The sequence below is a fragment of the Acomys minous genome (genome assembly GCF_964271855.1).
Source record: "Acomys minous genome assembly, chromosome: 18".
NCBI classification, from domain to species: Eukaryota; Metazoa; Chordata; class Mammalia; order Rodentia; family Muridae; genus Acomys; species Acomys minous.
Window position 1 is genome coordinate 5,235,429 of NC_140501.1, and position 25,287 is coordinate 5,260,715.

Here is a 25,287-nt window from a genome sequence, read left to right on the forward strand (position 1 = left end):
AGATTTTGTTTTCTTCAGGTTTTCTTCTATTTGTAGTAAGAATAAACTTGCAGAACTGAGAAGGGAAGTAAAAGTGGCCCCCTGGGAGAAGTTTGCTTTTCCTTCTTCCTGGTGATGAGCACTGGACAAGGGACACTGCACTTAGGAAGCCCACCAGAGAGGAAGGAAAAGAAGGAACAGAGTTCAGCAAGGTGAGCTGTAGTCCAGTCCCCCCAAAATTAACAAAAAAGTTATCTGCAGTTCCTAAAAACAAACTGGAATGTGGAAGTGGCCCTGCAAAAAGGAAAAAGAAAGGTGGAAAATGCTTTTTCAGTAATGTGGTGCATGACACGTGGTGTGGGCAGCGAGAACAACTCTTGTGGCATTTTTACTCATCTGAGACAGGCTAAACCTCAGTGACTGCTGACATCATCAGCCTGTGTCACCGACAGCACAAACCCCAGCAACTGCTGACATCATCAGCCTGTGTCACTGTCAGCAGAAACCCCAGCAACTGCTGACATCATCAGCCTGTGTCACTGTCAGCACAAGAGAGCGACTTCTTCCACGGCATCTGCCTTTGGCACCAAAGTTTGCAGTGGGGAGGTCTAATCCTCAGTTACTTTGGGTTGTTAAAAGTAGGAATGGAAGGGGTATTGGGGGGACCCTCCCTAGGAAGCCATGTCAGAGAGAGGCACTGCCCACGCAGCCCGGCCTTCAGCCATGTCAGAGAGAGGCACTGCCCACGCAGCCCGGCCTTCAGCCATGTCAGAGAGAGGCACTGCCCACGCAGCCCGGCCTCCAGCCATGTCAGAAGCCTGGCAATTCTCCCCCACTCACTGAGGCTTCCTCTGCTCTGCTGGTGGAAGTGCACTTTGGACAGCAGCACACAGCTACATCCCTCCAGTTGACACCTGTCAGTGACACCATCCACAAAAGGAGTCAGACTGAAAACAACCGTAACTAAGTAGTTGACATAAGATCACTGGTGTGGAAAACACACAGAAATGCTCTTCATTTTTCATTCAATGTTTCACACTGGCTTAAAGTTCTTTAATATTCTGGTAGGGGGCATGGCCTGGAACTCACTATGTAGACCAGGCTGGCCTCAGATTCACAGGCATCCCCCTGCTTCTGCCTTGTCTCTGGTGCAAGATAAAAGCTGCAGCTTGTCTTGCCTGACTTGGATTTTGAGACACTGAAGCAAAATGAGATCTGAAAGGTATTCTGAGTGCACTGTTAAGCTTAATGGCAAGAGGACAGGGTCCTAAGTAGAGGCAAAAAGCACTTAAATGTTTTTCCCAACTCAGCTTTGTGAATGATGTTCTTCCTTTTAAAAACTCTTTTTCCATATATGCTCAAGGATATGCACAGGTTAAGAAACTGGTCTGTGCTTGGCAGCTACCATGACTTCCACAATTAACTAAAATGTCTAATTTCATAAAAGCAATATATTAGACCTTTATGCTTAAAATATTTCACAATGTTTTAAAAAATATTTGTAGAATAGAAGTAACAATTCTTTTAAGTTTTCAATGCAGTATCAGTAGTTCCATAAATATTCAATGTACTTGATTATTGGGGCAAAAATAATTCAGTATACAAATACTAAATAGTGCATTTCTTAAAGAAGTTTCTGCTTAAAAAGAGGTAAGGGATCTCTTAGGAGGGAATGCTGTCTCATTAAGGGAATGCTAGCAGGCACACAGCCAGAGTTGAACATATCTGCAAGCCTATACTTTCTTCGAAACAGTAATAAACCTGGAACATCCACTCCAAAACCTAACAAACAATACAATCAAGACAGCTGGACTAACCGTTAAGAGACAGAGACACTGCCTCACTGCACTGCTTGCAAGTGGGAATCACAATATTCTGTCTGCTTGGGTGCTGACAGAGCAACCCTTCATCTCTAAGACAGTGGTGTGACAGGAAATTCCCACCAAACAACTTAGAACTTCTCTTGTCTAAAATGTCTGTCGTGCTGACCTTCAACAGTATTGTCTAAAGCACCACTTAGCCTCTTCCATCTACTGTAACTTATTCTGTTTAGTTTAACATTCAAAGGAAGACTCTTAAGCTTTGCAATTCAAGTGAAATTGCTATTATCCTATAGATAAAAAACAACAAAAATACATCAACCCATAGTCTACACCTGGATATATCACCTACCACCTGATGGGAAATTCTCTAAAAGATGGTTTCTACCTCTCCTGTAGCGAGAGCCACAGTGACACTGGCACAGGAATAAATACTTGCAAGTGACAGGACTGATCAAAATCTAAGTACAACTGTCTCTCAGAAAATAAAGCTCGACTGTTCATATTCTCTTAAGAATACTAAAGCACAGAGCACCCTGCAGAGCACAGCTCTTGCTCGTGGCTACTGCACAGGGCTGCGCGGTGTGCTCCATGGCTACATGCAGACGTCATGCTATTTCAGCACCTCTATGTGGTGAACACCTCAGACCGCCTCTCCCACAAGTCACAACCGAGTGAAGGCTGCTTGGCCTGTCAATCTTACGTCTACAATAAGAACAGCTTTCTTCTTTAAAACAACTCTTTGGTCATGGATAAACTAAAAGATTTGTTCCACTTTGTTTCCATTAGAATCCCAAGCAAAGTTTCTTTGTTTTTAATTTTAAAAATAATAATAAAGAGGAGGAGCAGTAAAATAGCTGGTTTAATTGAAGTGGAATTTAAATCTAAACGGTCCGCCTGAGCTGAAAGGGTTGAACCCTTGCCATGAGTTCCAGCTCCTGTGGAAGGGGTTGCCACCACCTCCCTGTTGACTCTCTGCGTCAAGAGGATCTTCTCCATCATCAAACTTCTTTCTCATTTCTAGAAAAGAAACCAGCAAATTAAGACCCACACAAGACCCACAACAAAAATACCTCAACCCATAGTCTACACCTGGATATTAACCTAGGATTTAGGTACAGGCTGTGACACTCAGGTCCACACACTCCCACTCCCCTCCTGAGGAAAACAACTGCAAAGAGAACCAAAGCCATGGTCTTTACGAAACAGCTTGTCACTACCCCCCCCCCGCCAAAGGCTGTCAAGCAAGGAGCTTTCTGGAGCTATCTGGCCCAACACAGGTAAAGCACACGCTCCATAATGCGATGCACACACATGAGGAGCACGGACTCTGGCCCACCCAGTACAGCTCACTGGAGGGATAGTGTAGACGCAGGTAGACTGCGCCTGCTGTATGCAGTAATGAGGTACGCCTGTCTCTGACTGGATTACAAATCACCTGGGACAAAGGACTATTTCAATTCTGTAGTATAAATGGGTGTGCAGATTTCCTCAAGGGGCAAGACGTGATTTCCTCTTTGTCGAAACTTTCTAGCTCAAATTAGAATGCCCATGCCCAGCCATCTGGAAAGCCACAGAAAAGCAGTACGTGTGAATTCTTAGCCTGTCTCCTTACTTTCCAGACAAGATTCACATATGCATCACCCTATAAATCTGTTCACACGCACAGGGCACAACAGGCGTGGCTGGAGATCCCCTCTCCTCTCCTGTAAGCTAGCTTGACCTGCTGGTTTCCTCTGCAAGTGTGTGAGAGGTTTGGGAGAACAACCTTCACTGAGCTCGGCAGGGGTCTGAACAGCAGTGTGCTATGCCTGGCGTGGTTCCTTCATATGACTGCTGGAAAAGAAGACTGACGACTGACAGGAATTAAGTGCCAAAGTGTCCCATGTTCAATATTCTTTCCACTCTATCATTTACCTGAGGGGTCCCCCAACTTGGGTGAAGAGACTGGTGAAACTGCAGGACTGAAGGCCACCCACAGCCCTCCAGTGCACCCACCCCACCCCCCCTGTCACCTGTGCCTGCTAGAGAAGAGCAATGACACCAAGCGCTGACTAGCATCCACCGCACCCTGTCAAGAGCAGGAGGTACCTGGGTCCGAGAGGACTTCTTTAGCAGCTGCTATGTCAATGAACTTTTTCTCTGCTTTTTTCTTTTCTTCTTCATTCTGGAAATTATCTGGATGCCACTGAAGTGCTAATTTTCGGTATGCTTTAATGATTTCTTGTTTTTTGGCATTTCTGAAGAATGGAGGAAATTATTTAGCAATTGTCAGTTAGAAAGGTTCCAACTCTACTTTCATAAAAAATCTGAAGAGCTGTGCTGGTGGTCCTCTTTGAGAACCAGTGGTAGAGGGCTTGCCTAACATCACAACACTGCAGACAAGTTCTGTGAGCTCTGTGTGTGTGAGGGGGGAGAAGAGTGTCACCTGATGATAAACAGCCTTGTTTTCCTGTAAATTCCAAAGATACAAGTCAAAAAGATCAAACACTATTGTTGTGAACAGTCACCTTTGTTTTTCCTTCCTTTTTGGGCCACGGGGTGGTGGGGCAAGTACTGAGGCTTGACCCTAAAGACTCATACATGCAAGCCACTAAAATCCCAGGGTGTTTTCTCACTAAGCATCTTAGAATACAGCACAGGTCTTTACAGCTGTCCCTTTCTGAATTTCTACACTACCATGATTTAGTTTTTTCTGGGCATTAGAAAGATACTCTCACAAGCTGGGTGTGGTGACACACACCTGTAATCCCAGCACTTAGGGAGGCAGAGGCAGGCAAATCTCTTTAAGGACACCTAGGTCTACACAGTGACTTCAGGCCAGCCTGAAGGGCTATACATTGAGACCCTGTCAAACAAAATCAATCAAAATGGCACACACACATCTACAAAATCTCTTTTGAACCCTTTAGGTTAAGCTTACGTAATAGTAATGAGGACAAAGCTCTGCACTCTGGAAAAAAGCTGATAATCTGCTTGGTCAGAGAAAATGAGTCTGTGTGGCCGTTTGCTTGTGTGACTAATGTGTGTGCAATGACAGCCAGAAGAGATGGTTGTCAGCCATCACGTGGGTACTGAGAGCTGAAGCTGGGTTCTCTGCAAGAGCAAGTGCTATCAATCACTGAGCCTCTCCAGCCGGGAAAAAATGTGTCTTATAATAACTCACAGACATCCTCCTGCCTCTGCCTCCCAAGTGCTGAGATAAAGGCAGGAATCAGGGACTGGAGAAATGGCTTAATGATTAAGAGTGCCAACTGCTCTTCCAGAGGCTCTGAGTTCAATTTCCAGCAACCACATGGTGGTTCACAACTATCTATACAGTAATTTGATGCCCTCTGCTAGCATGCAAGTGTACATGCATATAAAGCACTTGTATACATTAAATTTAAAAAAAAAGGTGGGAGGATGAGCCACCACATGCCTGGCACAATGCTACTTCTTAATCTTTCCCAAAAAGTCTAGGATTAAGACCTATTTATGCCACAGCCTTCACCACCAACTCCTCTCTATTTGTGCATTATTGGTCTTTATTTAAAAAAAATAATTTGTAACATACTGAAGATAGTTTATGATGTTAAAGGTTATTAGAATAGTATATCTGAAATAACATGAGTAAATGAAGTGAACCAGGTTAAGACAAGATGAGATACATTAGCTTTAAAGTAGTTGATTAAATACAGCATGCAAACTTCAATAATTCACCTTTTTACTCCCAAGATTTTATAATAATCTCGTTTCTGTGACTGTTTCAGTAGCCGCTGGGCTTTTTCTAAACCTTCCCGAATCTGCTGATCATTTTCGTTGTGTTCCTGAGCAGCTTCATAATCCTGAATGGCTGTCAAAATATGTTTAGGAAAATGCTGTTAGGAGGGTTATGGTTCAATGCCTTTATGGATTTTACCAACGTGGTACTGAGTCCTCATCACCAGCCCCTTCTCTCACTGTTGCTTCTAAGAGCCTAAGTGGTACCATTTTCATAATTTTGTTCAAACTTAATTCTCACTGTCTACACTTACATCCTCTCCCACACCTCCTTCAAAGTATTTTAATACTATAGAGAAATCATATCACCACTAAGACTTAAATGATTAGTACATAGCAAAGAAAGTAAGACACCAGAAAATAAATTCAGCATTAGCATATATGATCGATAGTTTGGAAAAACTGAAAGGTACAAAAGGAGTTGGAAGAACCGCCGGCTCAGTACTGCCAACATGACGGCAGTGTCGATCAAAACCACAGACAGGAGCCGGGCGTGGTGGCTCACGCCTTTAATTCCAGCACTCGGGAGGCAGAGGCAGGCGGATCGCTGTGAGTTCGAGGCCAGCCTGGTCTACAAAGTGAGTCCAGGACAGCCAAAGCTACACAGAGAGACTCTGTCTCGAAAAACCAAAAAAAAAAAAAAAAAAAAAAAAAACACAGACAGGAAGAGCTAGCATCACAGGTCTGGGGAGAGCTACAATACAGCCTCACTTCAGAGTACTTGGGTATCTTTTATCTTACTTTTTGTTTGTTTGTTTGTTTGTTTGTTTTTGAGACAGGGCTTCTCTGTATAGTCCTGGCTGTCCTGGACTCCCTTTGTAGACTAGGCTAGCCTTGAACTTATAGAGATCCGCCTGCCTCTGCATCCCCAGCGCTGGGATTACAGGTGTGCGCCACCACGCCGGGCTGTATTTGGGTATCTAATAAACAAAAACAATCAAATGGAGCAGGGCTGAGATCCATCCTTTAAACGTCCAGCTGATGACGATTACTCATGGCTGAGCTTGGGACGCTGGCTCTCTGGAATATTCCAGTATTCCATGGCGACAGGCTCGTGAGGCCTGGGAGTCTAGAATCCAGGTATGACTGGATAGAGACTAGAAACTTGCCCTCATGACGGCCTGGGTGCTGCGTCTCTGATGAGGCCCAGTTACAGAACTAAGAGTGTGTCTCCTCCAGAATTTAGTTGGACTTGGCACTTTTCTCCGAGTGGGGTACCTCTCCCTCCCCGAGTGCACCTGCATGCATTAATCCAGCATGTTCTAAAGTCTGGGCTTAGTCAGGGGAGGCTTGACACACATTTCCTAAATAGACAAACTAGTGGAATGCTGAGACAAAACTTTATTGTTTAGGAAAACAATATTATAGAAAAGTATCTTTGGATAGCATTATCTTGGCAACGGTTGTGTAAGGAGTGTATGAAACAGTGAGAGTGGCAAGCTTAACAAACGTGAGCTTCCTGCTCTACACTGAGCCAATACTGTCAACAGACAGGCTAACCCATACCCTCATGGTTTTACTATGATACACTACAATTGTGATTCAGCATACAGGAAATTTCCTCCCAACTTAGTTCACAAAACTATCACAAATACTAGTGGGGTTGGGTTTAAATTTATAGCTAATATCCATAGCACTTACTAACCCAGCCTTGGAAGGAAACACTTTAAAGGAATATGAGAGAGAAGTGTTTCAAGACACACAAATCTGCTACTCCACAAACTCCCGATTTAAACCATATTTACACCCTGTTTTGTTTTTTCCAGACAGAGTTTCTATGTAGCCTTGGCTGTGCTGGATCTCTACACAGACTAAGCTGTCCTTGAACTCAGAGAGATCCTTCTGCCTCTGCCCCTGCCTCCCAAGTGTGAGTATGCTGGGATTAAAGGCGTGCACCACCACCACCCAGCTCACATTTTCATTCTTAAATTTAAAATTTTTTATTCCATTTTAAATTGCGAGCTGGTGGAACCGCAACGGTGAAGCACATGGGTAGGTAGAGAACAACCTGCAGAGTGAGCTGCATCCCCACAGCAGCCCCCTCCCCCACAGCAGCCCCCTCCCCCACAGCAGCCCCCTCCCCCACAGCAGCCCCCTCCCCCACAGCAGCCCCCTCCCCCACAGCAGCCCCCTCCCCCACAGCAGCCCCCTCCCCCACAGCAGCCCCCTCCCCCACAGCAGCCCCCTCCCCCACAGCAGCCCCCTCCCCCACAGCAGCCCCATCCCCCACAGCAGCCCCATCCCCCACAGCAGCTCCACTTGAACTCAGGTCCTCAGGTCCAGGAGCAGACACTGTTTCCCACGGAGCCATCTCACCATCCCCAGCTGCCAAGTCTTTTAAGTCATACCTATTTATTAAGTTACACTGTGCATATTTTTCTCAGTGTAAAACGTGTAGAATTACTGGTTGTTAGAGGAAGAAATTAGGAAACCTACACCCTTCACGTTAGCCACAAGCAATTTAAAATATCTAGGAGTAACTCTAACCAAGCAGGTGAAGGACTTGTTTGAAAAAACTTTAAGTCCCTGAAGAAAGAGATTGAAGGTGACTTGAGAAGATGGAGGGATCTCCCTTGTTCGTGGATCGGGAGAATTAACACAGTAAAAATGGCCATCTTACTAAAAGCAATCTACAGATTCAGTGCAATCCCTATCAAAATACCTACACAATTTTTTAAAGACATTGAAAGGTCAATTCTCAACTTTATATGGAAAGATAAAAAACCCAGAATAGCTAAGACAATCTTATACAATAAAAGATCCTCAGGAGGAATCTCCATACCTGATCTCAAGCTGTACTATAGTGCAATAGTAATTAAAACAGCATGGTACTGGCACAGCAATAGGCTGGGTTGATCAATGGAATCGAATTGAAGACACAGAAATGAATCCACACACATATAGTCACCTGATTTTTGGCAAAGAAGCCAAATCCATTCAATGGAAAAAGGACAGCATCTTCAACAAATGGTGCTGGTCTAACTGGATTTCTACATTAGAAAAATGCAATTGGACCCATACTTGTCACCATTCACAAAACTCAGGTCCAAGTGGATTAAAGACCTCAACATAAAACCAGAGACACTAAATCAGTTAGAAGAGAAAGTGGGGAAGAGCCTGGAACACATTGACACAGGAGACAACTTCCTGAACAGAACACCAACAGCCCAGGCCTTAAGGTCAACAATTAATAAATGGGACCTCATGAGGCTGAGAAGCTTCTGTAAGGCAGGAGACACTGTCAACAGAACAAAGTGACAGCCTACAGACTGGGAAAAGATCTTCACCAACACTACATCTGAGAAAAGTTTAATATCCAAAATAGATAACGAGCTCAAGAAATTAAACACCACCAAACCAAATAACCCAATTGAGAAATGGGACTCAGAACTAAACAGAGAATTCTCAACAGAGGATTATCAAATGGCTGAGACATACTTAAAGAAATGCTCAACGTCTTTAGTCATCAGGGAAATGCAAATTGAAACAACTCTGAGAATCCATCTTACACCCATCAGAATGGCTAAGATAAAAAATTCAAGCGACACCACATGCTGGCAAGATGTGGAGAGAGAGGAACACTCCTTCATTGCTGGTGGGAATGCAGACTAGTGCAGCCACTTTGGAAATCTGTCTGGTGCTACCTCAAAAAGCTGCGAATAAGGCTTCCTCAAGACCCAGCTATTCTACTCCTTGGAATATACCCAGAAGATGCTCCAGCACACAACAAGGACATTTGCTCAACCATGTTCATAGCAGCCTTATTTATAATAGCCAGAACATGGAAACAGCCTAAGTGTCCCTCAGTAGAAGAATGGATAAAGAAACTCTGATACATTTACACTATGGAATACTATTTAGCTATTAAAACAAGGAATTTCCAAAAATGTGTGGACAAATGGATTGAACTAGAAATGATCATAATGAGTGAGCTAACCAAGAAGCAGAGAGAGTCAAACGGTTTATACTCACTTATAACTGGACACTAGCACAAGGGGCAGGTCCCATCAAAGTCTTCACTTACCAGATAAGCAGGACAATGGGGAGGACATCCTATTGAGACTCTAGGTGAGAAAAATATAGGAGATAGGGAAATAGATGGGTCCAGAGGGTCCTAGAAACCTACAAGAAGAACACTATGATGGGTGGATCTGGGCCCAGGGGTTCTGCTCAATCTAAGGCACCAACCAAGGACAATATGTGCAGTCATCATCAAACCCCTACCCAGATCTAGCCAAGGGACAGGACATTCTCCACAGTTAAGTGGAGACTGGGGACTGACTTTCACACGGTCCCTGGTACCCCATCTTTGGCCATGTCTCCTTGTTGGGGAGGCCCAATGGCACTCGGAGGAAGGATAGCGGACTACCAAGAAGAGACTTGATACCCTAGCATCATATTCAGGGGGAGGAGGCCCCCCTCAGTCACAGTCATAGGGAAGGGGAATGGGGTGAAAGTGGGAGGGAGGGAGGAATGGGAGGATGCATGGGATGGGATAGCAAATGAGATGTAATATGAATTATTTTATTTTTCAATAAAAATGTGTTTAAAAAAGAATTACTGGTTGTTTCCTATACTCATACAACTACACGCAGGAACTAATGAGAACCTAAAATACTTCACACAAACATACAGTAGCTAAGTAATTTTCATTTTATTTCCTCACATTCCATACTACGGGAGGTAATCTTTAAAGTAGTAAACAATACATAATTCATGTCTACCTCACAGCCTTGAGTGAGCAGCCATGAAAAATAAAAGACAGAAATATTATGGTGCTAGATATAGTATTAGCAATCATTTTCTAACCTAATCAAAACAAAATGTCTTCCAAACCAAATTTTCTTGTACGTATGATGTGGCGCCTGGGACTGAAGCGCGGCTCTGTGCAGGCGAGGCAGCTGCTGTCCCCTGAGCCGTGCATCCCTCTCCGCCCTCCACATTCTGAGGGAATGGTGCTAAGGAACTAATCAAGAGAGACAGTTTGTTTGCCCTCTTTCCAACAGTGACAAAAATTAAAAATGACAGTCACAGAATTCAAGAGGATAGTAGAAATTTTGACAATGTCTAAAAAAGAGAAAACAAGCAGATTCATGACAAAAGTAACCCGAAGTAGAGAGAACAGTGGAAACACACACTGGAAGGTCCTGGCAGACTTGGAAGCCATTAGTTTAGCCTAGAATTTTCTGTTTGGCAAGCTGGAATAATTGTAAGGCAAGTATCAGAACAGTCAGTAAAAGACAAACTCAGCTGTTCATGGAGGAACTGGCTACAGCATCCACCTCACAGGGGCCCATTAACCACTAAGAATGAACACATGCATGTGGAAGGGCCCATTAGGCTGCTGAGACCAAGAAGAAAGCCAGAGCAGGGCACAAGACATCTGTGACAGCTACAACAGCCTGACACACTGAGAGAAACACAGACCATCCCATCAGAGCTAATGGTACTAAAGGGCTCCTGACCAGAAAAGCGCTGCTCACTGTGGCAGGAAGTAAGGCGCTCCTCCCAATGACAGGCTTACTACTCAACGCCACCCTGGGATCCCAGTGGGAAGAACTAAAAGACACAGCTGGCAAGTAACTCTCCACACCAATCGTCTCCTCCTCTCAGAGTACAGCGAGAGCGGAAGCACGGCCCCACGACCTGAGAGGCCTTCTAGTGCAGAGGCTCTCAGCCTTCCCAATGCTGCTCCCTTACTACTGTTCCCGTGTTGTGATGACCCCAACTATAAAATTATTTTCACTGCTAAGTCAAAATTTTGCTACTTTTATGAACCATAACGTAAATATCTCATGTACAGGATTTCTGATATATGACCCCTGTGAAAGGATTGTTTGACACCACCAAAGGGGTCATGACCCACAGGCTAAGAACCGTTGTTCTAGTGGGTACTCCCAGCTCCCCCTCTACTTCTATAAGCCTGCCCTCGATGTGAGGAACCGTAGAGACCTTCTACCAAGGCTCCCAGATGTCCCGCAGAGGTGAGCCATGAAGGGGTGCACGAGTCCTCCCAGATGGGAGTCCTTTCCATGCGTGTGGCCTGTTGCATTGTAAGAACCATAAAATCTGCAGCAGACATAGTAGAAATAAAGCTCATCTGGGGCAGGCATAGGTAAGAGCAGCAAAATATACCTATCCATCTCTATCCACTACGGCGTCCACTACATACTGCCTGCCCCTGAAGAACACAAGAGCCACCCCTTTTGATAGCAAAGGGAAGGGGAGAACAGGGCCGGCAGCACATGACTTCCTGGATACAGAGGGGCTCAAAACCCACACAAGCAGGACTGTACAGGAAGAGGGAGCCATCACAGGGGCTGCACACTGTGTGGACACAGTGACGCACAGAGCACTGCCACGTTAAGAAGGCTTCCCAGTACCCAGTAGCCTTTGCACATGTATACAAATGCAGCCGCCTCTAGGTCGTTGGTTAAAGAGGCCCTAGAGACTCCAGGACAATGAAAGCTATTGCCACGGCCTGGCCACCCACTGCACTATGGATTATGACCCACTCCCACGGCCTGGCCACCCACTGCACTATATGGATTGTGACCCACTCCCACAGCCTGGCCACCCACTGCACTATGGATTGTGACCCACTCCCACAGCCTGGCCACCCACTGCACTATGGATTGTGACCCACTCCCACAGCCTGGCCACCCACTGCACTATGGATTGTGACCCACTCCCACAGCCTGGCCACCCACTGGACTATGGATTATGACCCACTCCCACGGCCTGGCCACCCACTGGACTATGGATTATGACCCACTCCCACAGCCTGGCCACCCACTGCACTATGGATTGTGACTCCCACAGACCCCAAATCCTTCTGTTGCAGGACAGAGCGAAATCAAATCGGAACTGAGCTGGAAACTTCCTCTCCATGGGCGTTCATAGTGTCTGAAGGTGAAAGCCACTGGGAGCAACAGTTACCAGGGTCTTACCCCGCACAGGACTCTGCGTGTTACAATGCTGACCAGTCAGACAAGCAGTGCTCACTGGTACGACAGTGGCATGAAGTCTGTGGGGGTAAACAACCACTCCGACTGGCTTCACAAGAGAGAACTAATGCCTAGCACTGTACACCTGGCCAACAGCCCATAACCAGGGAAGCTGTGGGCGCCAGCAGAGAACCTAAGGTGACCCATAAGCAAACAAATGGTCTCCTCCAAGACAGCATACAAAGGATGGATTTGCTAAATAAGCGTGTTGTTGAGCACCTTTCTAAGTACTTGTTTAGACCCACAGATTGGCCTTGCTTGGAGATGCTTCTTCTTACAGTGGTAAGCAGTTAATGTAGAATTATAAGTAACTGAAATTGAAAATAAGTGATTTTACAGTGCTCAGCCTTAAAACTGGAGGTCTATCATCACCCACCGCCAAGGCCTAAGGAACACTATGTAAGACGGAGGAGAGATCGTGGGAACCGGAGGCTGCTGTCTCCTGGACACAACAAACCCTCACAACTCAACAGCAGCATGGTACGCTAGCTCCGCAAGGCAAGCAGTCAACACTGCAGCCGGATGAGGGTCGCTCACAGCTGAGGAGCCACCAACAGCTAATGGCTGTCGTTTTCTCAGCTCTATAGCCACACACCCATGCACATGCACACGCTCACATAAGCAACCTTAAAGTCTCTATGCTATTAACAAATAAAAATAAAGTGACAGAAGGAGGGAGATGTGCTGAGAAGGGTTCCAGAGGGTGGAGAGGATAGGGAATAATTCTGATTAAAATCCATGTGAAATCGTAAAATCAATTTAAAAATTAGCAAACATCCCTACTTAAATGTTCATAAAGTACTATTAAAAAATGGGGTAAAAGACAATACATGTAAGGAGTTCCATCTTTCAATTAACATACTATCATGTGTGCTCCAGCACTGCCTTTCCCAGATGCTCATAACATCTAGTAGGAAGCTCCTAAGTCGATTTGAAGTACACTAAGCAATTATCCTAATGTTACTAGGATCACAGGATCATTGTTAGACAAATATATCTGCACACTTTATACATACTATGCATTTATATGCTTAAAATAGTCATATACATATCCATAGGCACATCTGGAAAACTAAAGGAACAAGGATTACTTCTGGATGACAGGAAATCTACAACAAATTTTTCTTTCGCCCATTTGTCTTTCATAACTGAACTGACTACAAGAAAGCTATAATTTTTACTTTCATATTCCATTGAAAGTACTCTTTCCTCGGATGCACCTGTTATGACCACTAAGAAAGAATAATTACCAATTTTTCAAATTCTTAGCCATTTGCAGATGTATCTGTTCAAAATAAAAGGCAGCTGAGCGTGTTGGCTTTGCGCAGCGTAAAGCCCCGTGAGCGCTTACCTGCGTCGTACATCTCTTCCATCAGGTAGGCCTCCGCGCGGTCCTTCAGAGCGTTCACATTGTCAGGTTCCAACTGTAACACCTCAGAACACACTCTAATGGCTTCCACAGGCTTCTCGTCCTACAAGTAAACGTAAGACAAGAGGGCATGGGCTACGGTGCACCTCAGTGACACAGGGCTTGCCTATCGTGCTCAAGTTCCTGAGTTCAATCCTGGGTACCAAAAGAATGAGGAAAAATAAGCATCGTGAACCAGAGTGCACTTTAAGGACACCACGGCTGAAGTGTTACCTTAGAGAAGCAGTGGCAGATCCTTTCTTTTGAGCGGACTGTATACTCTCCAACGCTGGGCTCTGTTTTCATGACAGATTCATATTTGCTGGTTGCATCTGTGTATCTATGAAATAAGCAGCCAGTGAATAACACTGAAACTCTTTCCAAAGCTGTAGATCCCACTTTCACTTTTCACCGAGTTATTGCTTAATAAGTACAATGGAGCGAGCACAACACCTGCCTTCAAATATAATTCCTCTAACCTTAATCCAGCGTGCCTGTTCAACCAGACACAGGCATCCTTAAAGCACAGAGGGATTTCAAAGTCAAATGAAGGGGCTCTAGCTCTGAGGAACTCAACATCCATACTGAGGTGAAACTTCAGCAGTGGAGCTGGTGTAGGGTTGTCCATGCTCCTGTAAGCCCAATAAACTCACTGTGTCACTAAACTAACCCAAATGTTCTGTCACTTGATCATATCTCCCCAGTAGAAGTTACACACACACACACACACACACACACACACACACACACACACACACACACACACACACATACACACACACACACACGGACAAGGAACAACAGCACTAGGTTCAAGCCTAGGCCCTTGTATAAGCCAAACACTCACTCTACCAGTGAGCTGTAGCTCCAGCTAAAAAGAATTCCACATGAAAGCAGCACTTTTCAGTGGGTAAGCTTCAGTGAATGAAAGGCTAAACAAACTGCAGTGTATATTAATGCTGTGGAAAATGTCAACCCACAAGTAGAAAGGAAATATTGATACAAGAAGCTGGATAAACATCCACAGAGTAATGCTAAGGGAGAATAAAGGTTCATCTCAAAAGTTTACATTTTTGTTGCCATTTCTTTAATACTCTGGAAATGACAGAACTACAGAAACAAAGAATATATTCATGGTTGCTAAGATCTAAGGAAGGCCAGGGCTTCTGGAAGTAGTTATGGCTGTACAAAAGAAAAGGACACCTAAGAGGTGCTTACATGGCAACAGAATTCATCAATATCTTGACTATGGTACTGCACTACAGTATTCCAAGACTACAGTTTGCAAGACACTGGGGTAAACCGCGGGAGGCAGTCTCAGGGCAGCCACAAAGGGATCAGCAGTGGGGACGTCAGCGGCTTCCTTCTACTAAGCGGTGCCACAGCCCCAGCCTATCAACCCCCACACTCCAATACTCACAGACACAACCCACTGCTCCACGAAACTTAAGATGAGACTTTAAATACCCTTAAATCACCTCTCGCCTCTCCAGGGTTTGGGGGTTTTTTGTTGTTGTTCTTGGGTTTTTTGGTTTTTGGTTTTTGGTTTTTTTGTTTTGCTCCTGGTCTTCCCTGCTATAGACCCGATTAAGGGCTCTGCTTCCCCCGTTAAGTTCCGCTCTAGCACTCTGCTACCAACTCTCCATGCCAGAACTTTGTATTAGCCTCCTACGTAAACTTTTAAGAATGAAAACTGTAGTCACATTTCTGTACTCTCAGAAGATAGCTCAGTGCCTGATACACAAAATGAGAAAAGCCTGAGATAGCACACAGCTGTTAGTGTGCCTCTGCCTCCTGAGTGCTGGGATTAAAGGCGTGCGCCACCACTGCCCAGCCGGTCACTGTCTTATTCTTGCCTAAGAATTTCTCTCCTCACCCCCTGCTGCCTGGTTTCACTATTTTTATAATTGTTGAATCATTGTTTGTTTGTTTTCAGCAGTCAACTATTTTAGGCCTCCACACATTCTTCTTTGTATTATTCCGAGAGGGAGTCCGACTGGGGTGCCTTTCATGAACTTCACAAGTTTTTCAGCCTTTTTTCCCCCTTCAAATGTCGCTTCTGCTTGTTGTCTCTTTATATACTCTCCCTTTCTAAAATTTTTGTTGTTTGTCTTTTTGACTCAGTCTTGATAAACTGTCCAGGTTGACTTCAAACTCAAGATCCTCCTGCCTCAGCCTCCCAAGTACTGGATTACAGGCACTACAACCCCACCTGGCTAATGTGCAGTGCAAGTGCATGTGTGTGTGTGTGTGTGTATGTGTGTGTGTGTGTGTGTGTGTGTGTGTGTGTGTGTGTGTGTGTGTGTGTTTGCATGCGTGTGTGTGTGCGTGTGTGTGTGCGTGCGTGCGTGCGTGCGTGCGTGCGTGCGTGCGTGTGTGTGTGTGTGTGTACACGCACACATCCACCTTATTCTTTGAGACAGGGTCTCTCACTGAACCTGGATCTTGCCCTTTAGGCTGGACCGTGGCTCAGAAGATCCGGGAGCCTCCTGGTTCTCCATCCTTGGGATTGCTGGAACGTGTCTCCGTGCAGCTTTTTATATAAGTGCTAAGAATCCAAACTCAGGTCCCCCTGCCGTCACAGCAAGGACTTCACCTGCTCAGCATCTCCCCGGTCTCGGCCTTTATTTCTTTATGTACCCTGTATCCTTCTAAACCATTCATTGAGTTCATAGATTAAAAGGCTTTGTTGTGTTTATAATTTCCTTGATCTGTTTTGTTGTTGTTGTTTTTGGTTTTCTTTTTTGTCTTCTATAATCTGCCAAGAAATTCTTGTTTTTTTTTTTTTTATTTTTAATATGCTAAGCATCGTTTAAGTTTAAAATCTGTTCTATTTTCTGGATTCCTGTATATGGACCTCTTTGTATTGTCTGACGTTGATCTTTTTAAAAAGGCATATAATTTTGCTGTCATATAGGCCCAGTTATTTTTTAAATGAGAGCTGAACCTTATGTAGAGATACTTAAGACGATTCAGGACTTAGGAACTGTATCTTGCTCCAGACACTGCCTTTCACCCACTGTCAGAGCATAGCCATCTAGGATGACTCTAAACTAGGCAAGGACTAGGCTGATTGGAAGCATGTTTGTGTTTGTTTTTAGGCTAAGGCTGGCCTGTGCCTTCTCCACCTTCTCTCCCTTACTCCTAGCATGCAGTCCTTTAAGTCCCAGCCTGCACGTGCTCCAGGCACTAGACAGCACTAAGCTATTGGACCCACAACCACCTCTTGCTGGGTTTGCTGCTGGCTTTAGAGACACATCTGAAAACGTTGGACTCTGGATTTTTTTTCTTCTTCCTCGTTCCCCTCTTCTTCCCCTCCTCTTCCTTCTTCTATCTTGACTTTTAATTTTTCTGTACCTTGTTCTCTAATGCTTTAAGCAAGCTACTCTTGTTCTGTGAACGCCCAGCAGCTTTTCTGGAGAGCTGGTGTGACTATGAAGTCTACCCTGGCATACAGCTCTTAGGCCCCGCTCTCCTGATGGACAGCGTGTGGAGAGCTGGTGTGACTATGAAGTCTACCCTGGCATACGGCTCTTAGGGCCCGCTCCCCTGATGGACAGCGTGTGGAGAGCTGGTGTGACTATGAAGCCTACCCTGGCATACAGCTCTTAGGCCCCGCTCTCCTAATGGACAGTGTATGGTTGTCCTCTGCCACACCTACAAGGCGTTCCCTAAAACTGCAGCAGCACGCCTAAGATTCCTAATACAAGTCTTCACATTTACATGTTTTTATTTCATTTGTTTGCTTTGCTTTTTTGAGATAAGCTCTTACTATGTATTTGTAGCCTTGGCAGGCCTGGAACTTGCTATGCAGTCTTAGCGAGCCCCAAACTCACAGAGAGGCACCAGTCTCTGCCTCCCATGTGCCCACAATGCCCAGTTCATTTGGCTTTTTAAAAAAATGATAATACCACTATCTAATTTAAAAACAGATAATATCACTGATCATTTTAAATATCTATGATCTTTGTTTGTTTTTGTTTTTCTTTTTTAAATATTTATTTATTTGTTATACAGTATTCTACCTGCATGTGCCTACATACTAGATCTCATTACAGATGGTTATGAGCCACCATGTGGTTGCTGAGAATTGAACTCAGGACCTTTTGGAAGAACAGCCAGTGCTCTTAACCTCTGAGCCATCTCTCCAGCCCCTTTTTTGGTTTTTCAAGACAGGGTTTCTCTGTGTAGCCTTGGCTATCCTGGACTCGCTTTGTAGATCAGGCGGCCTTGAACTCTTGGCTATCCTGGACTCACTTTGTAGATCAGGCTGGCCTTGAACTCACAGTGATCCACCTGCCTCTGCTGGGATTAGAGGCGTGCGCCACCACACCCGGCCCTATATCTAGAATCTTTACATTGGGCTATTAAATTTTCTTTTTAATTTTTATTACTGATTTTTGTTAATCTGGTGTTTAATTTTTCTTTTTTTCTTCTTCATATTTATGGCTTTTATAAAATTAAGAATTTTAGAATTTTACTTTCTTCTGAATTTTTCTCTCTCTGCATAGTAGTTTCCTTGCTTCTACCTGTGTACACCCCTAGTTCCCAATCCCACATAGACATCTGATTCTTATCAGATGTAAAAACAGTGGATTAGACCAAAGACTTTACACATTGTGGAGGTCAGTTTGTTAGTAAGGATGCTATGCAGTTACTATTACTTGTTTTGTGCGATTCAGCGCTGCACATGACCCTGGTGCTGCTGCGAGGCTCAGCGCCAGCGGCACCCTCAGCAGCCAGTAGGGAAAGGCGCTTACCTGCCGTCTCTGATCAGCTCTTCAGCTGACTCGATCAGCTTATTAAGTTTCTTCACTTGCTTATAGTGTGCAAAACACCTTTTGTGGTCCTGGTCAAGTTTCAGACACTCGCGAACTTCACTGCTCACATAATTTAAAAAAAAGAAATAATCCAAGTCAAAATAATCCTTGAATACTTCTCTGTATTAAGTAGAGAAATCATCACTGAAGTATTTTTGTTTGAAACATAAAAACATGTTGACTTCATAATTTGCTATGCGCATTGCCTCAGACACAGTAATTCAAGTGGCATGAAGTTATACATTAAACACTCTAGTTTCACTAAGTAAAACAGCATTCTCACCTACGTTAATAATACTATTTCATGAAGATAAGCTCTAGGCCTGATTTTACACCTTAGGGCCAACCTAGACAACCTGAGTGGGTTAGGCATGTTACAATCCTTACCACTCCTGCTAACACCCGATGGAGACTAGGTGCAGCCATCACAGGGACTGACCTGAGGGACAGCTCGTGGTCTCCCAGTTGGTAGTAGAGTGTGCTGATTCTGAAGAATGCCTCCGTGTTGTCACTCTTCAGCTTCGAGGCGGCCTTTAAGTCACTGATGGCTTTCCTAGGCTCTCCTTCCCTTATGAAGCACTCAGCCCGCAGCTCACGCAGTTCTGCATCCCAAACACAAACCTTGAGAAACAAAAGAACTGGACTTTAAGACACATAGGTGTGCGCGCTGACTCTCGCGTCCCACACACTCATCCACATGGCAGTAAACAAAGCCACTGTTGTACAAATGGTGTTTAAAAACCTGATACTCTTAGGTGTGGCGAATAGAATGTGATAATCTCTTCAGTGTGTCTTAAATTCTAACTGGTAGAGAAAATACACGCGCAACAAAAAGGCCTTTCCTTTCTTTCTTCCTCCTTTTACAGAATTTTAAACTCTAAAGAAAACAGCATTTGCACATTGGGTTCCAGCCAAGCTTGATGCACAATGAAACCCTCTCCTCTGCACCCTAAAAAAGAAAGGAAGGAAGGAGGCAGGGAGGAGGAGGAGATGACAACCCTATCACATTTACTATTAGAGGATTATTCACATTCAGCCATTTAAAGAGAACATGTATACTCACAATTAAAATTTCTATAATTAAGAAAAATCTGGGGGATTGTTTGTTTGTTTGTTTGTTTGTTTGTTTTTTAGTTCTTTCTTGTTTTTGAGGCAGGATATCATGACTACTAAGCTGACCTCCAATACCCTATGAGCACCATGCCCAGGTGTCAAACTCAGGGCTTTGTGTGAATCTGGGCAAAAGCTCTACCAACTAAACTACATTCCCAGCCTAAAACCCAGGCTGTCAATTAGCAAAATATTAAATAGTTACACTGCATTGATTACTAAATTACTTTTTATAAAATGTTACATACTTGCTTCCTTGATATTAAATTCTCATTTTTTAATTTTTTTAATTTAATTTTATTAATTTATTCATATTACATCTCAATGGTTAGCCCCAAAATTCTCATTTTTAAAAAGGGAAAAAAATACATGGATGTTAAGACTTCGCCATTCCTGTTTTATGGAAACTCATGACACTCAATAAATACAATAGTTTCTTCCAAACAGATACCCCAAACTCAGCCATACGCAGGGCCTGTTCCTTAGGCTTTCCTCAGAGCTGCTAACACAATGTCAACTTTTCATATATATAGTTTTCATATGTATAGAAACTAAAAATCAGTATCAAATGGACAGCCTAGCAGTGAGAAAGTGAAAATTATAATTTTATATTTCCTTAATGAACTATCAGTAAAATAAATTTAGTAAAGCAAGAATTCCTCTATGCTATATCACATGATTTCCTCTATAAAAATATCAAATACGGGCTGGCAAAATGTTTTCTTTAGTATGTGCAGATGTTCGCATACAAGACTAGTGATTTGAGCATAACCCATAGGACCCACATGAAGGTAGAAGAACGGACGCCACAGAACTGATCTCCAGCCTCTACACGTGCATCATAGTACACACAGCCACACATATACATCATCGTCATCATCACTTGCACACACACACGATTTCTTAATTATCAAATAAATGCCTACTTTGCATATATCACATTTACTGCCAATATTAAGCCAAAGTGCTGTGAAATGGTAATTACACTGATTACCGTGTAAGCTTTCTTCTGAAATCATCCACCATCAAATCCTTCTGAGGCAAGGGCACCCTAAACGTGATGCTTCTCTTTCTCTGTCCTCTCTTCCAAGAAGGTTCTCATGGTGAGCACTTCTCTTTGTTTCCAAATATCACCTTTCCTTTCTCTCTAAGTAGCTCATATTTTACCAGTTATCTAGCATAGTATTCTCCAAATTAAAAAAAAGGGGGGGCATAGCAAGCAGTGAGCAAAAATATGTAATTCTCAGCCTGGCATGGTGTTGCACTCTTCAATCCCAGCACTTGGGAGGCAAAGGTAGGCAGATCTCTGTGAGTTCAAGACCAGCCTGATCTACATAGAAAGACCTTGTCTCAAAAAACAACAACAAATATAATTTTCACTTTACAGCATACCAACACCTCCTAAAACCTCAGGTACAAGAATGATTCTGTACACGTCGTCCCCTAGATGGGGAGGCCTGGTGGCACTCAGAGGAAGGATAGCAGGCTACCAAGAAGAGACTTGATACCCTATGAGCATATCCAGGGGGAGGAGATCCCCCTCAGTCACAGTCATAGGGGAGGGGAGTAAGGGGAAAATGGGAGGAAGGGAGGAATGGGAGGATATAAGGAATGGGATAACCATTGAGATGTAATATGAATAAATTAATTTTAAAAAAAAGAATGAGTCTGTACCCTATATTGGTTTGCAGTACATAAGCATGTCAAGTGTCTAGCACACGCCTTACTCTAAAAAGCAGCTCCAGACTCATGAGCGACAGCACCTAGGAAACTCACCTCTAAAATCTTATCAAGGAAGGTTATAGCGGCAGTGTAGTCGGCACTTTCGAAAGCTTCGAGCGCTTGTGAGCGCAGGCGCTGCATCTCGTCAGCCTTGACAAGCTGAGCCTGGGCTTCCTTCTCTTCATTCGCACTTGGATTAGACTTGAGCTACAGCAGAACAACAAAATAAGGTTTTACTCTCTTAAATCCAGTACCTGTAATATACACAAAGGGTGATCATTCCAAATGTCATGGCACAGACCTGCACAAAAGAGCCAGCCACACCTTGCCCAAATCTCTCCCCCGTAAACTGAGAAAACAGAGTTGCTCCCTTTGAGTTATTCATTAGCAGCATGATGGAAGTTGTGACTATTTCATACAGCGTCCTTTACGACTAGTTAGTCTGTACGTATGTATGTAGGTGTGCTGTGTGGCGGGGCCTGCAGGTCACAGTACAAGTGCAGACAGCAGCAGTCCACGCTTCCCTTCCAGCATGCGGGCTCCAGGGACTGCCTGACTTAGCTGGGTTGACAACGCGTGGCATCACCCACTGAGCCATCATCAGCCATTTTATGGTTACTTTTTAATAAAGTCTAAAAAAGCAAGTTAGTTACCCAAATCCTGACTTCATGGCTTTTCTACATGCTGTGTGTATTTCCTTAACATGAGAAGTGGGTAACGTGTATCTGGGAATGGCAAGTTCCCAAGGCTAAGTACTGGCAGGCACTGCTGTAAGTGCACATGGGAACTGAACCCAGGCCTCAGGCTAAGCTAACACTTCTGTGACTGCTGTGTGATAATCACTTCACAATGACAGAAGCCTCCAAATCTGTGTCCTAGGTTCAATCTGGGGCACTGGAAACAACTAAATACACAACGAAGTACAAATTCATTTCCCCTTGAATTACATATCAGCCAACATGGAAATGTGGACATTTTCTACTAAAGTTAGTTACCGCAACTAATGTACCTAAATTTGACCCACTTGAAGTAGAAATAAGCTATAACTTAATAGAGTTCGCATGTCTATGTGCATAGCCTAAGTCTTTAGGTTACACAGACACAAAGTAAAAAGGCAAGTGACGTGCTGGGGAGGAGTTATAGACCGTATTATCAGACAAGGGGTAAATCCCCAAGTTATAGCAGCAACTTACAGAACTAAAAACAAGCAGAAGACTTGAAAATGAAGAAATCGCAAGCAAGGACAGAGAGCCCACTCCACACCACTTATCCTCAGGGAAAGAATAATCAAAGCCATAGACCGCTACCACCGTACAGTCATTTAGACACCACTGCACTGCCTGGGACCTGGAATGTTCCCACAGGGTGGGGTGGGGGAGGTCCAGCAAGCACCATGCCTGCAGGGAAGCGACTGCAGGCTGACTTGGTGCTGGTTCTGAAGCCAGGTAGTTTAGACAGACTTAACTACAGTACAAGTTTGGATAAAAGTTTCTTGGTAACAGTTATTCCAATCCATGTGCACAACAAAGCTTGAGGCGTGACCACACTGAGTCCTATAGCTCAAGAGCCTAGGGTCTGGTTTGGTCGAGGTGAGCAGGCAGGCTATAAAGTATATGTGGCATCTCCCTAAAGATGGGTTCTACTGACTGAAAAACAAACTTCTGCTAAAGGTCTAGGGAGAGCCTCAAGCGAACAGTCTGGGTGATCTGGGAGGGGTCGGGCTCTCGAGGTAGCAAAAGTGAGCAGGTAACGAACAACATCCGCTTCCGGCGGAAAACAGGTGTTCCCTTCCTCCATCAAAGAGGCACCGCTTAGCGACCAGCATTCCTGGAGTCCCCATGCATCACTCATGCACTCTACAAAAAGGCCCATCCCTTAAAGGGGCATTTGATTAATCCTCAGCCTCATGCTCATGGAAAGTACTGGAAATCTTTTTCCTTTTTTCCTTTTTCCTAGTATTTTCAAGATAGGGTTTCTCTGTGTAGCCTTGGCTGTCCTGGACTTGCTTTGTAGAACAGGCTGGCCTCTAACTCACAGCAATCTACCTGCCTCTGCTTCCCGAGTGCTGGGATTGAAGGCGTGCGCCACTGTGCCCGCCTAAGTCCTGGAAATCTGAAGAGGAAAGGGCCCAGAGATGCTTAGGTGTTTGGAGGCACACTTCAGGACGGGCTGTGAGACAGCAGACAGACAGGTGCCCTGACCCTGAGGAGGACAGGTGCCCTGACCCTGAGGAGGACAGGTGCCCTGACCCTGAGGAGGGCAGGTGCCCTGACCCTGAGGAGGGCAGGTGCCCTGACCCTGAGGCGGGCACGTGCCCTGACCCTGAGGAGGACAGGTGCCCTGACCCTGAGGAGGGCAGGTGCCCTGACCCTGAGGAGGGCAGGTGCCCTGACCCTGAGGAGGGCAGGTGCCCTGACCCTGAGGAGGGCAGGTGCCCTGACCCTGAGGAGGGCAGGTGCCCTGACCCTGAGGAGGGCAGGTGCCCTGACCCTGAGGTGGATAGGTTCCCCTCCCAAGATGGACTGCCCCAGACAGAGGCAGCAGCAAGGCGCCAGTGACCACGGACTTGAGCTAAACCCAGCCACTCTTATTAAGTCACCCCCCACTCCACCCCCCATCCCCACCCACCATGTACTTTGTTACAGTCAAAAGACAAAACCCAGCTAATACAGTGGGAAGCGGGGTGTCTGGTATACAGAGAAAAAGAACCCTACTGGCAGAAATGTAAACTATTGTAGCCATTTTGGGAAACAGTATGTAGGTTTTGAAAACAGTTCAAAACACAACTACTATCTCTGTAAAGTCACCTACACTGTAATGTCCAGTACAGCAAGCACTGTTCACAATAGCCAAGAACAAATAACTTGGGATCTACAGTAGCTTAGCCCTGGGTGCCTCAATGTCATATTCATCTTACATAAGTTTGAGTTCCTTCCAATTCATATATATATATGTGTGTGTGTGTGTGTGTGTGTATATATATATATATATATATATATATATATATATATGCGCGCCCTTGTCTGCAGGCGGAGCAGCGGACCCCCTGCTGATAACAACCTAGCAGACCCAAATGTGGTAAAAATCTAGTTCCCTGCAGACCCTAACCCACACAAGGGGGTCAAAAGCTGGCTCTTTGAAGAAAAGCATATCAAAGGCGCCCTGGAGACAAGCCCAGGGAGTGTCTCCTGCTATTCAGGTACCCTTGGTTTAAAAACCCAGAGACTGGAAAGTTTGGGGAGCACTCCCCACTTCTCCCTCCATAGCCCCCGTCCTTATCTTTTTTTATTATTATTAAGCTTAGTGAACTAAAATCTAGTTCTCTGGCTCTTGACTGTCTTTACTTTAATCCAGTGCAGTCGGTTATCTGGCCTTTCACAAGCCAAAGGCTCCCTCCTCCCTCTAAAAGGGACCCAGATGCCCATTGTCTCACCCGGGCTGAGTGGCTGCCCTGCGGCCCCTCCCTGCCCAGGGGCCTTCTTCCTGACCAGTTCTCAGGACGGAGCCTTCCTCAGCTAGCCTCCAGAAGGCTGAAGAAAACTCTGTGACCAGATTCTCAGCCCAGTCTCCCGGAGAAAGGAACCCACATATATATTCTACTATTAATGGAGAGTTTATTTAATAACTTACTTGATTTTAAAATTAAAATGCAATTGACA

General features: G+C 44.7%; 1 protein-coding gene across 1 annotated transcript in view; it reads right to left on the bottom strand.

Moving 5' to 3' along the window:
* Nucleotides 1-2,642: 2,642 nt before the first annotated feature.
* The window catches only part of DNAJC3 (DnaJ heat shock protein family (Hsp40) member C3), a 40,413-nt gene continuing 17,768 nt past the window's right edge, over nucleotides 2,643-25,287 (bottom strand). The window contains exons 5-12 of the mRNA XM_084767800.1: nucleotides 21,683-21,835; nucleotides 19,236-19,417; nucleotides 18,737-18,856; nucleotides 14,211-14,316; nucleotides 13,920-14,040; nucleotides 5,502-5,634; nucleotides 3,891-4,039; nucleotides 2,643-2,819 (exon numbers count right to left, since the gene is read on the bottom strand). Coding sequence (XP_084623926.1) covers nucleotides 2,662-2,819; nucleotides 3,891-4,039; nucleotides 5,502-5,634; nucleotides 13,920-14,040; nucleotides 14,211-14,316; nucleotides 18,737-18,856; nucleotides 19,236-19,417; nucleotides 21,683-21,835 — 1,122 coding nt within the window. The 3' untranslated portion in view covers nucleotides 2,643-2,661. The remainder of the gene's footprint in view (nucleotides 2,820-3,890; nucleotides 4,040-5,501; nucleotides 5,635-13,919; nucleotides 14,041-14,210; nucleotides 14,317-18,736; nucleotides 18,857-19,235; nucleotides 19,418-21,682; nucleotides 21,836-25,287) is intronic.